The sequence below is a fragment of the Macrosteles quadrilineatus genome, unplaced genomic scaffold, assembly GCF_028750875.1.
Source record: "Macrosteles quadrilineatus isolate MER2022 unplaced genomic scaffold, UCM_ALF_1.0 Scaffold_94__1_contigs__length_391377, whole genome shotgun sequence".
Taxonomy (NCBI): Eukaryota; Metazoa; Arthropoda; class Insecta; order Hemiptera; family Cicadellidae; genus Macrosteles; species Macrosteles quadrilineatus.
Genome location: NW_026542687.1, coordinates 15,092 through 30,422, shown reverse-complemented (window position 1 = coordinate 30,422; position 15,331 = coordinate 15,092). Strand labels below are relative to the sequence as shown.

Sequence of the window (15,331 nt, the reverse complement as noted above, 5' to 3'; positions counted from 1 at the left end):
AAGCTCATTTACATCATCCCAATATAATGTCTCGAGAATGTATGTTTTTCTATAGTAAACCTCTCCCTTGTTCTAACATTAATGGCTGTATAATTCTAAGATATTTAACACCTTTACTCGATTTAACTCGACCTGTATGCTCATATTTCTCTCTATGTGTGTTTGTAGCATACAATATACTTTTGTATGTATTCAAATCGTTTTCCATGTAAGTACCTTTATCGGGTAATCGTTTAAATAATAGTTCGTAAAGACCTTCAGACGCTCCATAGTTAACACCACCGAGATATATATATATATATATTACCTTTATCGTCAAAGTCCAAGTTTTCACTACCAACCATTAACACACTGCCAAATGTGTAGTCTAAAGTTGCTCTATTTTAGAGGAGTTTTTATGAGGGACAGTTTACCATTGAGAGTTTATGAAAATGAATCAGCAGTTATTAACCTAGATAGTATAAAGGGAAATGGTACTCATTGGGTGTGTTATTATAAGAGAGGTTTTCATATTGAATACTTCGATAGTTTTGGCAACTTAAAACCACCAATTGAGTTACAACAGTATTTCAACACAGGATTTCATCCTATATTGATCAAATATAACTATTTTCCAAAACAAAAATTCAACTCTGTCAACTGTGGTCATTTTTGTTTGGATTTTCTTGCTAAAAGAAGATGATTTGTATTACTGTAAATTCATCTAATTTAAATTGCCACTGTTCCCTCCAATGGACTTATCATCAGCAAATGAATGGGAGCTAGGATTCCTGGATTTAATGACATATAACTCAATACCAAACGTGGAGGAAGGTATAAACAACATTTTACATGTTGGAAATGATATACAAATATCCTTACCAACAGGATCTTATGAAATCAGTGACATCAACACGTATATAAATAAGCAGATTAAAAAAAAGCATCCATCTGTTACATTTGAGTTGGTTGCTAATAATAATACTTTGAAAAGTGAAATCAAGTGTTCAGAAACTTTAGATTTTAGCAGACCTTCAAATATAGGTTTGTTACTGGGATTTAGTGAAAAAGTCATTCTTGAAGCGAATAAATGGCATGTATCTCCAACTCAAGTCACCATTAATAAAGTTGATGTCGTAAGAATAACATGCAATATTGTGTGCGGATCATACAGAGACGGTATTGAAGGACATGTGTTACATGAGTTTTATCCTTTAGTTGGACCTGGTTTTAAAATAGTTGAAAAACCAACATCAATCATTTACCTACCTATTTTCAATAGAAAAAGTCTGTCAGAGTTTAACATTAAATTAGAGGATCAAGAAGGTAGGCTTGTTAATTTTAGAGGTGAGAACATCAATCTACGGTTACACATAAGAAAGAAATCACAACATCCATAGTGGGATTTATTTTTGATAACCAAAAATCAGTAGGAAAACCGCAAAAAACATACAAGCCAATAAATCCCAATCACACGATCAGTAACAATCGAGAGGTTAAACAGTTAACACTGAAGAACCGTTTATTCTTAAAATCACTAGGGTTTTTAAAAAAAAGATAAATGACATCCTGAAAATTAGTGAAAATGTGAACTATGATGATACCATATGCAATATAGAATATTACAGCCACACACCATACTCTTCCAATTCACTAAAGAACAGCGATGAAATACGAATCCCAGTTCATCAACAAGATGTCTATACACTGCCTAGTAAGAGTTTTTTAGTAATCGAGGGGAAAATTGTAAAGGCTGCCGATAAGAAAGATGATACTACGACTGAATTGATTACCAATGCCATGTCTTTTTTGTTTGATGAAATTAGATATGAGTTATGTGGAACAGAAGTTGATAGAGTAAAACATGTTGGAATTACAACTACAATGAAGAACATATTGACTTCCCGCTCTTCTGATCAAAATTGGATGGAAAATGCTGGCTGGAAAGTTACCACAGTAGCAGTGCTAGATGAAAAAACTAATTTTTCATTTTGCATACCACTGAAATTACTCTTAGGGTTTGCAGAAGACTATAATCACATTTTGTTAAATGTTAAACAAGAATTGATTCTTTTAAGGTCTTCAACAGATAAAAATGCAATTTTTCAAGCTGCTACAGCTCTTCACGATGTCAATATAATCCTAGACAAGGTCATATGGAAAATACCCTATGTCCAAGTGGAAGACAATACAAGACTTTCTCTCTTAAAAATAACCGATAGGGATCAACCTATATCTATGCCTTTTAGAAGATGGCAACTGTACGAATACCCAACTCTCCCAGTATCAAAACTACATTCTTGGACAGTCAAAACAAGCTCAATGATGGAAAAACCACGATATGTAATTTTAGGTTTTCAAACCGATAGAAAAGATAAGTCAAATAAAAATGCAGCTCATTTTGATATGTGTAAGCTGGAAAATGTCAAACTATATTTAAATGCAAAATACTATCCTTATGATAATGTTAACGGAAACAAATCTCTAATGTTTAACTTTTACTCATCATTCCATTCTTCTTATTATAATGGAATTGACGATCAACCATGCCTTAACAAGGAAACCTTTATTAATAAGGCACCACTGTTTGTAATAGATTGTTCAAAGCAGACTGAAACAATTAAAACTGGATCCTTAGATATTAGAATTGATTTTCAAACTTCAGATGACATGCCTGCTAACACATCAGCTTACTGTTTAATTATACATGATGCTTTGGTTCAATATTTACCGCTGTCTGGTTCTGTGCGAAAAATAATGTAATATATGATTAATAAAACAATTTTATATTACTTTATTTTCATTATTATATCCCTACCTTAACCATTATGGTCCTCTTAGTTGTAACACATATCAAAATTTGGGTTTATACAAAAAAATATACACAAGTCTGGATGAGGTTACAACTAGGTACTTGACAGTATGCACAAGTGCCATTGTTGTTGTATCCATCATGAAAAATTATGGTTATGTTTTTTATCAGCACTCAACACAATTTTGTTGACTACTACAGTATGAACAATATGTTTTTTAGATCTAAACATCCTATTTTTTCTCTTTTGAACAATTCAATTTTCCAAACAATCTTTGTAATCCTTAAATGGCATATAATTCATCACTACTGTTTTTAAACATCTGCAGAACTTAATTTTTTAGTTGCATACATACTACTATTGATTATAATAAAAAGAGTTTTTAAAACAACAAGAACAGATAATCACACCATAATGTAACATGCTTAAAAGGCATGCTTTTAGGTATATGCCTAAACATGCAATTCCATGCAACTACAGTACTAAGATATCAAAAAGTATTTTCAACAGTCCTTTAGAAAAATTGAAAAGTCACATTTATTGTGTCGTTGAACATGAGAGGGTCAGACCACATCAAAACATCCAAAGCTGGATATAAAATAATGATAGTGAATGAAAGATTTATCTCAGAAATATATCTGAGTAAAAGATGCAAAATATCCAACTTAAGATATAACAAGTTGAGTTTATTAGGTGAGAATAAAAAAGGATTATAAACCCTTTCCACTAATGTTTACAAAATGTCATATCACTATTTTAAATTGATGTAAATGAGTGATTATCACAGACATGATTCAAAGAAAACACGTGGTACCTAGGTTCACAGTTCACAGTCCACTGCATGTTAGAATATTCCGCAAAATTCTATAAATTACAAAAACTTAAGTAGCAGGAGAGCGGAGATTAGTAAGAACCATAATTGAAGAAAGTCTCTGTTAAAAAAAATCAACTCCAAACTAAATAGATTTGAAAGAAAATTCGAGCAAGTACCAGGAGCGCTGAAGATACTAGGAAACAAAATCGACGGATTCAAAAGCGCACGCAAAAAAATCAACACCGGACAAAATAGATTTGAAAGAAAATTCGAGCGAGTATCAGGAGCACTGAAGATACTAGGAATCAAAATCGACGGATTCAAAAGCGCGCGTAAAAAAATCAACTCCAAACAAAATAGATTTGAAAGAAAATTCGAGCGAGTATCAGGAGCATTGAAGATACTAGGAATCAAAATCGACGGATTCAAAAGTGCGCGCAAAAAAGAATCAACTCCAAACAAAATAGATTTGAAAGAAAATTCGAGCGAGTATCAGGAGAGCTGAAGATACTAGGAAACTGAATCGACGGAGCCAAAAGCGCGCGCAAAAGGAGATAAAGAAGTGTAAACAACAATGGCGGACGATGTAAACAGACGCGGCGACCCGCAGGTCGGGGAATCCCCGATAACGGATAAAGCCGGAATGCGATATCTTTTATCTAATTGTTTTTTAATTGGGGTCAATTGGTGTTAAACGTTTGATTGGCGCTATCGGCTGATTACTGGAGGTCAGGGGTCAAGGATTGTAAACAATAAACAAGGTATGGCTTTGAGGGGGGTCTTACCTTCGGTCCTAAACCCCGTGTACCATCACTACTAATATTTGATCATCCGAAACTAATTTCGGTGTCAAATTACTGCCATTTTAAGGCTATACATGGACATATATTTTAAAATAAATCTTAAGCTGAAGGTGCTACTTAAAAAAATAAACTAAAAAGTACAACTACCGCACACACTTACAAGTTCAGGTGTTAAAAATTATATTTAGTTTATGTCTCGCGTTTATCATAGTGATGAACTTAAGCAGAAGATTAGACGCTGGTATGTGAACGAATATCCTAGCTAAGTGCAATTTAAGGTATTACCATAAAAAAGTACTGTATTTTCCCAATTTTCAATGGTTTGTAGATAAAACAATGTGCAAACTAATTAAACATTGTTTTATCTACAACGATGCACGGATTTCCTCGAATGGTAAGACAATAACGAAAACAGCAATATTGTTTGCAGAACAGTAGAACACATTGTCATAAACTATAACTCTTAAGCGAGCCTCGAGTATTAGACTACAGCTAAACTCTGAGCCTTTGAAAGCCGCGTGAAACTACTAGCTGGCCGGTTTACATATAATTTAGGTTGTGTAACTGCATGCAGAAATCTCTTAAGAATAAATAGCTTTTATTAGATGTATGAAATTGAAAATTATTTTGTGTTAACTTATTAGGTAAAATTAGTGTTCTAAATAGATTATTTAAGTTTACAACACGATTTCAAATTTACTTGTGGATATTTAATGCCATTATCCTAATTAAAATGTTTCAGAGGTTAGTTGAAATGTGAACATATCATATTTAAAACTTCTATAGCTATAATTTAAAACTTCATGCTAGAATAAAAGCCATGGCTTATCAATAGAAGTCAATAACAGTGTTATTGATGAAAATATTATTTTTTCAATGACAACATATGTCAAGTTTATATAAAAAGTTATAATTGACACGTGAAAATATTGATGCTAGTAACTTGGCGTTCCTCTATTGTTAGACTGTCGAGTATACACAAAGCAACCATCAACAAAGAAAACCGTCCATAGAAACCAATAGCCAGATTATTTTACATAACATCCTTGGAACAGGAATTTAAGAGACATGAGACGGTATGTTTTATCAAACAAGATTCCAGCCATCAGTTTTCTTAAAGAAACTCTCTTAACTTACCAGCAGTTTTATCGTAATTGTAATCAATCACTTATTCAATTATCGTCACAAACTTAGTACGCACCATCGATCAACATGTTTTACGTCTCAGGGTGAAATTAGGAAACCTTAATATTGTATTACAATAAAAATACCAATATTCGAATATTTGGCATTTTATACATACAGGGTGAGTTTTAAATGAGTGCCCCCATACTTTTTTCTAAATTTCTTAAGATATCAACTCCGGACCACGTCAGATCATTGTAGATTAGAAAGTACTTAATTTTGACTGGGTATACATATTTGGCCGCCATCTTGGATCCGCCGTACTGGATACAAACAATTATTTTCAAAAGTAAAGGTGGGGTTGTGACCCATCTTTTCAAACTAGATTTTTAGTCTAAATACAATGCTGCAATCCGTTTTCAAAATCTTAATCCGTTAAAAAGTTATTAGGAATTTGTGTATACATTTTATTGGCCGTAAATTAATAATTCGTTAAAATAAGGTCAATTTGACCTTAAAATAATCAGAGTCTTAACTCTTAATCTTAGTATTTTTTTTATAGCAAATTTAGGAGATTAGGATTGTATCCGATGTATCCAATATGGCGGATCAAAGATGGTGGCCAAAAATTTATACCCAGTCAAAATGAAATATTTACTACTATACAATGATCTGACGTGGTACGGAGTTGATATCTTAAGAAATATAGAAAATGTAGGGGGGGAACTCATTTAAAACTCACTCTGTATGTTACGCGTAACACATTCATCATTTACCTTTCATTTTTTACACATAGCATTAATGTATTATTTGTTTTTGATCTCCAGTACGTCTTAGTGGTTTCTCATGACGAAAAATCGGGAACCTAACTATTCTTCACAATTTTTATTCTGTTATCATTACTTGCATTATGTCATACTGATTATTTGTGAAAAATAAAAAATTGTTGAATGAATAAAGATATTTTGAAATGGAATTAAAATAAGTTTTACACTTATTCATAAACATAATTGAAGTTACTATATGTCATCCGTCATGGGGGAGCGAGCTGGTCTAGTGAATAGAGCGCGGGACTTCGGTGCTCGAGGTCTCGGGTTTAAATCCCTCCAAATCACCAATTATTATTTTTTTTTTCTAAGGGAGAGGAGGGAAAATGCTTTTACGCACACAGGTAGCCAGCCTGTAGTGTGAGACTCCTGAATCTATCGCAGACTACTCACTAAAAAACTCCCTCTACTCTGTTGGACACAGACCTGGAATTGTTTGTCACATTACTTCAAGTCAGGCCAACATGTTACCTAAGCCCTCAGGGTCTCACCGTTTATGGCATTTGGATACTTTATGACCTACACCGCATCCAGGCCAAGGTCGAGCTTCTTGGCGCGGAGAATACCCTGGATGTAATGTGACACACAGGTCCAATTGTCCTCACCCTCCGTCATCATCGGTATGACCAAATCACCAATGGATTTCATCTAAGTGATAATGTCGCAACCCCTAGGTTTAGCCTGAAGTAATGTGAAAAACAATCCTGGGCTCTCGCCTAGCATCCTAAGAAAAAAAAATAAAAACTATATTTCATAGCCATGACGTAAAAGCAAATAATACGTCATTTAATGTTTTTAGATACAGATGAATGCGTAAATCCCGTTAATTAGGGACTATGACGTACAGTAATTAGTAGAAAACGCACGGCAATTAGGCCTACATTCAAACAACAAAAGAGTAAAAGTTCCGTTTGTACAACATTTGAAATTGACATCCCATATGTTTTTTATGTTAAAAAATCCTCGGTTAATTTAGTAATAATGTTAAATTTTTAGTGTGAAACAAAAATAATTTAATCGTAAACCCACTGTATAAAATATGATAAATAATTCTTTATACTGTTATTATTTTATTTGTTATCATCACATGCGTGTTTAGTTATAATGAAAACTACAGGTGTTAAAAAAATACTATGCTATTGTTCACCATGTATCCATTGTTACATATTAGAAAAGGATTTGAAATTAAATAAAAGGGGAGTTACTACAAGTTGTTCTATCGTGCAGGGTGGCAGGAATGATTTTTATTTTGGTCTATTTGAAAAGTAGGAAAATTGAGGGAAGCCCACACTTGAAACCCTGAACTTGAATAAAACAGCTGATCTAAACTGAAAAATTACTATTGGTAAATCTAAAATGGACAAATAGTTTTACCTAAAAAAAAACTAAATAAATATGATACAAATAACATCTGTTGGGTTGCTGTTACCATACAACAAACATTATTTTCTTTCAGCAGTTGTGTTCACACTGTCGTTTGCAAATGTAGGTCAATTTATCAAATTTATATCAATAATAAACAAACGCCAGAGAGGGGAAATCTTCCTAAAACGTTAAAGGAAATTTTAAGACACACACGAAGTTTAAAAGAACCACAAACATTTGGAAATGTCGCCAACACATCTACCAAACAACCATAAACAATAAATCCATGACAAACTAAAAGTTAGTTTTTTGGGGCATTAACACCACTAGAATGTACAAAATAGCGAGCAAATTAAAAAAGAGTATGTAATATTCTTATACATGCAATGCACCTTCAACATAGTAAATTCATATAAAACACCCTATATATTATTTAAATAGAATACAATAAATTACTCAAGCAAATACAGAAGTTATATCACAGTGTAGACGCTAGTCTAAAACTAATGTTTACTGCAAACATACTGCCAAGCAAATGGGAGCTGTATTTGAACTCGAAGCATGTAATAGCCAAGAGGAATGTACTCGGTGTTTGAAACAATAGTTTCAGACGTTTATAAATTACTGACTACCAGACATGCATATGCAAACATTGGGTCACCAAGTCATAGCCACTCCTCATACATTTCTGCATCCCCTTGGCCATTAATAATACTAGGGAGTAGGACAGCAATAAAATGCACGTTTGCATACTCTAAAAGTTTTAACATAGTATATTGTCCATACATTAAAATAACAAATTAGTCGGTATTGAAAGGTTTTGAGGTAATGTGATAATTTAAATAAAGGTTTCAGCGGTAAGTTGTGAACTCTTATTTCCAGGCAAACTTATTAAATTTTATGAAAGAAAGCAGATACATTGATGTAAATAAATTACAAACAAAACAACATATTTCATCAATAGGATTAAATTCATTAATTCATTATTTCATTAATGGATAGCTGAAAGCCCACGACCAAGGCGAAGCTGAGGTGTATCACGAAACTGTAAATATAAATGTGTATATTTTTTACATCTAAATATTTGTTACAAACATTATTTCCGTCTAATTTCTATATTGATCATGAACAGTATGTAGAACCAACATGAATTTCTCTTCCAAAAATGATAAAATACTTTTACTTTGTCTAAATGGCAAGATCATTGTGGTGAAACTTGCAAGGTGACACGATATCTTGCAAAAACATTTGGATAACCTTGTTATCATATTTTACCAATCGAGCGAATTTTAAAGTCTGAATAATGTATAGCTGATGTCTTTTCCAGCTGACTCTTTTTCGTCATACTGCAGTGACTGTTTTCAATACATATGTTGCAATTTCTACTTAGTGCGAAAAAGAATCAGTTGTAGTGGAGGTCGATGAGACTATTTTTACTGTTTTAAAAAGCTTAAGCCTCTATCCAGAGATATATCGAAGTACTTTAGTATAATACAGGGTCTCCGGTCATAAGTGTTAAATACAATTTTGCATGAAACTACATGGTAATGGTGACAGAATATCGCAAATTCGAGGTTCCCAACTTTAACAGTTAGAGAATGACAAATAAATAAATATAAAAAAATATTGTAGTTGTTATGAAAAAGGTTATATTACTCTGCTAAAATGAACTTACTGTAAATTTTCAATGTAATTTGCAGAATCCTCAAAATTTTTTAAATATATATAAAGCACATAATCGTTGGGGTACGGAAACATATTCTATTTAAATTTCTTCGTTAAACAAATAATTTTTATATTGACGAAAATGTAAATAACATTCAGAGCTTTATTTCTAGGTTGCCGAGTTCCGGCGAGGTTATCAAATATTACTAAAAACTTCCTTATTTAAAGGGCTTTACAATGGTGTATAATAGTTTGAAATACCATTTTTATTATTATTTTTATGTCTAAGTATATATAAAGTAAATAAACAATAAAAAACTAAACTCTTATATAAAAAAATAGTAGTATTAAATAAAAAGACTAATAGATTATACGTTATTATATAAAAAGACTAATCTAGACAATATTTAGCCAAGATGCGGTGATTCTTTTAGCCCTTGTGCATAATTTGTTTTTTGTCTATCAGATACTCTTTGTTACATTGAAACTATAAGTGTTTTATACCATTGTTTGATCATAAAATTGTGCGTATTTTAGTTGTCAATTGAAGTTCCTAATGTTAGTTTTAAAACAAAATATGTCAACAAAGTCAGAAAATGTGTTTTTTCTACAATTCTTTCCAATTCGTCGAGACTCCTGATACTGCAGAATATGGTAAGTTAATGATATTTACTAATTATATATTCCTTGATTTGTTCTGAATAAAATATTGGATAACATGATGATGTTGTTTAATGGATAACTACGTTTAACCTTTCCAATAGGCTATATAAACTACGTATTAGAATTCTGGCAAGGGACATCCTTTCCTTGTTAAAGGCAATTATTTATTCAACAACGCTTCTTTATTGATGTATTCCTAAGGATAATCACCGTCTAGCTATTTACCTGTTACACATTCAAAGTTCTGAAATAACATTTACAATTCCTCCCAACGACCGCTTAACAGAAGTTATAATAGGACAATTAAAGAGTGAGTCTAAGTGACTTTTAGGTGCTAGAAAATCGAGAACGTTTTAATACATCTATAAACATTCTTAATTTGCATTAAATGTATTAATAATTAATTGACTTTTCTCTTATTTTAGGAAAAATGGGGAGACCGATCAAACGTTGCTCTCGATACGAGATTGCAACTAAGTAAAAATCGTTTTTTACTAAAATAAAAAGTAGGGCCTACACATAATTTATCATATGGTACACCTCATGACGTCATCCGTCCTACATCACACATAAAGCCACACATCATATGTTATCCATCGTAAGCCACACATCATGACTACGTTCATCCCTACGTCACACTGCATGGCGTAATTCATCCCTACGTCACACTGCATGACGTAATTCATCCCTACGTCACACTGCATGACGTAATTCATCCCTACGTCACACTGCATGACGTAATTCATCCCTACATCACACTGCATGACGTAATTCATCCCTACGTCACACTTCATGACGTAACTCATCCCTACGTCACACTTCATGACGTAATTCATCCCTACGTCACACTGCATGACGTAATTCATCCCTACGTCACACTTCATGACGTAACTCATCCCTCGTCACACTTCATGACGTAATTCATCCCTACGTCACACTGCATGACGTAATTCATCCCTACGTCACACTGCATGACGTAATTCATCCCTACATCACACTGCATGACGTAATTCATCCCTACGTCACACTTCATGACGTAACTCATCCCTACGTCACACTTCATGACGTAATTCATCCCTAAGTCACACTGCATGACGTAATTCATCCCTACGTCACACTTCGTCATCAGTCTAACGTCACACATCACGATGTCATCAGTCTTACGTCAAAACTTATGACGACATCCGTTCTATGTTACATACAATGACGTCGTCTGCCCAACGTGATACATCGTCAGGTCATTCCCTGGGGAGCGAGCTGGTCTAGTGGTTACAGCGTAGGACTTCAATTCCAGATGACCCGAGTTCAAATCCCACCAAATCCCCAATGGATCTATGTGATAATGCCACAACCCCTAGGTTAAGCCTGAAATAATGTAGAAAACAATTCTGGGCTCGTGCCTAGCGTCCGGGAAAAAATGCGGGGGAAAATTAGCCCTACGTCATATGTGGTGATAACATTTTGCCTTGATTGTCATTGATGAATGAAAAAAGTCGACTTCGATTCAGAATTTGTCACGAAAACAAATAGTATTAAGGCTATACCGATTTGATTATGTCAGTCTCCATTTAGGCCTGATGATGATAACGGCGGGGGTCTGATTCTATCGCCATTGTATATGTATTTACTGTCTTTGAAATGTATATTACTTGAATAGTGTCAGAAGACTGTTAATTTTATAATATTTTATTGAATCTGTATGGTTGTATCAGGAAAAATATTATTTTGATAGTTTTCATACAAGCTGTATACGAACGGAGGAATAACTACTCATCCTGTGATACCTTATAAATATGTTAATATCATGCTTAACATGGTTTATATGTATTCACTAAAATAAGTCAGTTAAAGCAAAGAGGAATTCTCAACTATAAATGTTACCAACACCTACAAAGGTAAATTCATTCTACACGATATTTGTGTTATTTGAGTTTAAAATGATAAAAATACTCTTTTGGAGGTATATTATATATTACCGATATTACTATTATACTAATAGAGATAGGAACGCCACCTAGGTGCTTATTTTAACCAAAATATGAGTGAAGGATGAGTGTAGAATGAAATGAGACGTATAGGTTTGTTACCGACGATCAGCTGTTTTATTAAAAAGGATAATTTATTTAAAGCCCATAGATCAAGGACAACAGAGTCCAGAACAATCAAAAAGCTACTAACTTATCTCAGGATTGAGCCGGCAGATCACTTCAACCACTGCTATCCAGCTGATAAATTTCCAGTTAGAAGTACTGAGTATGTACCTTTTTGAGGTAGCAAATTTAATCTATATCGTCGTAAAGTGCCAGATCACTACTTTATTAAAGTTTTAATACACACTTTAACGGAGTTAAAAGTACGGAATACATTATAAACCCTGGCACATTTCAATGGTCCAAAGTTTGACTGTTAACTCCTTGGTAATAAAGCACAAGAGCCATAGTTTATGACATTACAGTATTGTGTAGTACTATATTGTCTAGCTTGCAGTCGTATCATATGGCTGTCCTCACGAATAATATCTTTGCAAAGTTCTATACAGCACTGATGTACTATTGTTCTTAAACAATTTATAGTACTTCATAATTAGGAATCATATATATCTTATGAGTAAATGTACAAAGTTTGAGATATTGTGATTTCACACCTAAATAAATGTAAGTAATATTTTACTTACTGTAATTTGTGGTTTGTGTCTTTTGAGTAATAATAGTAGACGAGACTCGTCAAATGTTATTTTAATACTTTTTGATCAATGTCGAATCTGAAATCTAATTTTCTGCAAATAAAAATTATACAATTAAAAAATTTCTGGTTTAGGAGGACCAAAAACCAGGACAAAAGACTTCCACCCAAAACTCAAACTCGAATTTTTACGAAAACCATACTTTCTCCATATACTAGGGGAAAAAGTAAAAATAGATTTTACCTACGACCGTTTTTTAAAGTAGCCATTTCAGTCCAGTTCTTAGAATTGAAAAGTTTCACTTTACAGCTGTTTACTTTCATATCCGCATAGTTTCATTTCATATCCGCATAGTTTTCTCATATCCACACAGGTAACGGACCAATGAGGTTCAAGTATTGAGAGAAAAGAATTAAAATTGTAATGCTTCGAACGTCAACTAATCAGCTGTTCAGCTGATCAGTTGACCAATTTAATTGTTGACCCGACTTGTTCATGTTGATACTCGCGTATTCTTAATTAAGTTGGTGGAAGTCCAAAAATAAATGAAATATTTGCCGAATTGTACCTGATACAATATTATTTATGGTAAGAATGCTGCTAGCAATGTAATATTTAACGAAGTTTAACAAACACGTAATTACAGGAAATCAGCTGATTATACAACAAGTCGTTGCATTACTTTCAGTGGCAATGACAATACACGAAAACATAACCTCTCTAAAAAGTTATCATTAGTGATTGTTAGTAATTAAATCCAGATTGATAGTAATTAAAAAACGGTCGTAGGTAAAGTAGTGTACGCAACTCGCGTTAATAGTCTTTACGACACTCGTAGAAGTTTTTAAGGCACTCGCCTTTAAAGACTCACTTAACGCAATCGTTGCGTAAACTACTATTTCCTACCGCCACAAAGAAACTATCACATTACCACACCTGTAAACAGTACGCAAAATAGCTCATTTACGCTCTAGAGCGGGAATACATCATTCCCGCTTGCTAGTTAGCTGATTTTACTGTTGGCGTTTCTACACCAACTACAGTCGTGGATCCGGTACGTAGTTAACAACTGGTAAGAAATAACATAACCTTTAAAAAAGCAAACATAACCTAAATGGCATTTTAGATACATCTAATAACCTAATCAGATAATCTACCTACAGATAATCTATCTGTGTGTTAATATAAGTTAACTATGGTGGTAAGGAAAAAACTTGTGTGTATTACGAGCACAAACAGTTATTGCGCTCTTAATACACAAATAACTATGCATAACATGTAATCGTAACGATACCTAGCAGGTAGTCGACGGACGCAACGCTTACTGCGTCCAACTGCTGTTTGTTCCAGACGTACTCTGCTCTCTGATTCTTCTTCTTTTTGTCCCTGAGCCAATCGTCTATCAGGTTTCTGCCGTCCAGACGCCGACCCTCTTCCAGTGTCTGCTCAGGGTCCCTAGCGACTTTGGGCAGCCAGTGTCTTCTGCCACCACCCAAAATCACCTGAACAAATAAAATCAACGCATTTTTAAATAAATATTTTTTTTCGACACATGTTTCCTGCATAGTGAATATAACCATGAATTTGGGCAGTTTTGATCTCGTTACGCCATAGTCTTTTAGCTTTTATTTTTATACTAAGATAATGCTAATAAGGACAACTTATATGTGTCTGTTCAGTGTTCATGTATGTATACATGGTTTTTTGCGTCAAGATGAAAAGTACCAAAAGTAATTTTCCGACACTTGCTCCAACTATTCCCGTCCTCCAAATTTCTCCTCGTACGTGATATTTGGAGTTCCTGTATTCGGCTTTGCCTCTTACATGAAACTTGAGCGTGCACAGGATGCGTGCACTTTCGATAAAAGTAATGAAATATACTACTGTATTCTTACCTCAATAATTACGTAATGATGAAGTGATAGATGTTTGTAAAATATTTTACGCCACACTACACTGTTATAACGAACTTTCCACGCAAGGATTTCGTCCGGAAGACAGCTGTTTGCCGCCAGCTTAATCAAATGGGGGTTCATTACGTACTACACTGTATTGTACCGTAATGAGCTTTTACCGGACACCAAACAGCTATATTTGGCAATGAGTGATTATAAACAAAAACATAACCTCTCTTAGAGGATATGAGTAGTGATTGTTAGTCATTGGGAATAATGATTTGTAGAGATTTTTTATTTTTAAGTGAGGTTCTTAAAGTAGTATGGCATAAAATATCGTTCGTCACTCGTCCAAAATGTGTGTACCGGACTCGTGTGGTAATCCCGTACTCGACTTCGTCTCGCACGGGAACGACCACACTCGTCCGGTAAACACTTATTTTCAGGACTAGTAACGTAATATATACTATTCCAGCAAAGCGTTCTCTAAAAGATTTACAAACTCTCTTGCCGATGCATGTTAAGTTTCGCCTTGATAATTTTCTTGCATCCTTTTACTTCATACAACGTGATCAAAATAATGCCTGTAAATGTTGCTATACTACACTGCTTACAGGGTTATTGGGGTCTTCTAACGATGCATTGCACTTAGAGCATGTTAAATAAAAAGCATAAAATAAATTATAAAATGTTAAGATC

The 15,331-nt window shown here is 33.7% G+C and overlaps 1 protein-coding gene across 1 annotated transcript in view; it reads right to left on the bottom strand.

Annotated features, from left to right (window-relative positions):
* Window positions 1-14,302, bottom strand: part of LOC128982058 (alkaline phosphatase, tissue-nonspecific isozyme-like) — a 40,165-nt gene extending 25,863 nt beyond the window's left edge. The window contains exon 1 of the mRNA XM_054401099.1: window positions 14,032-14,302. Within this exon, the coding sequence (XP_054257074.1) occupies window positions 14,032-14,302 (271 nt within the window). The remainder of the gene's footprint in view (window positions 1-14,031) is intronic.
* Window positions 14,303-15,331: the final 1,029 nt, after the last annotated feature.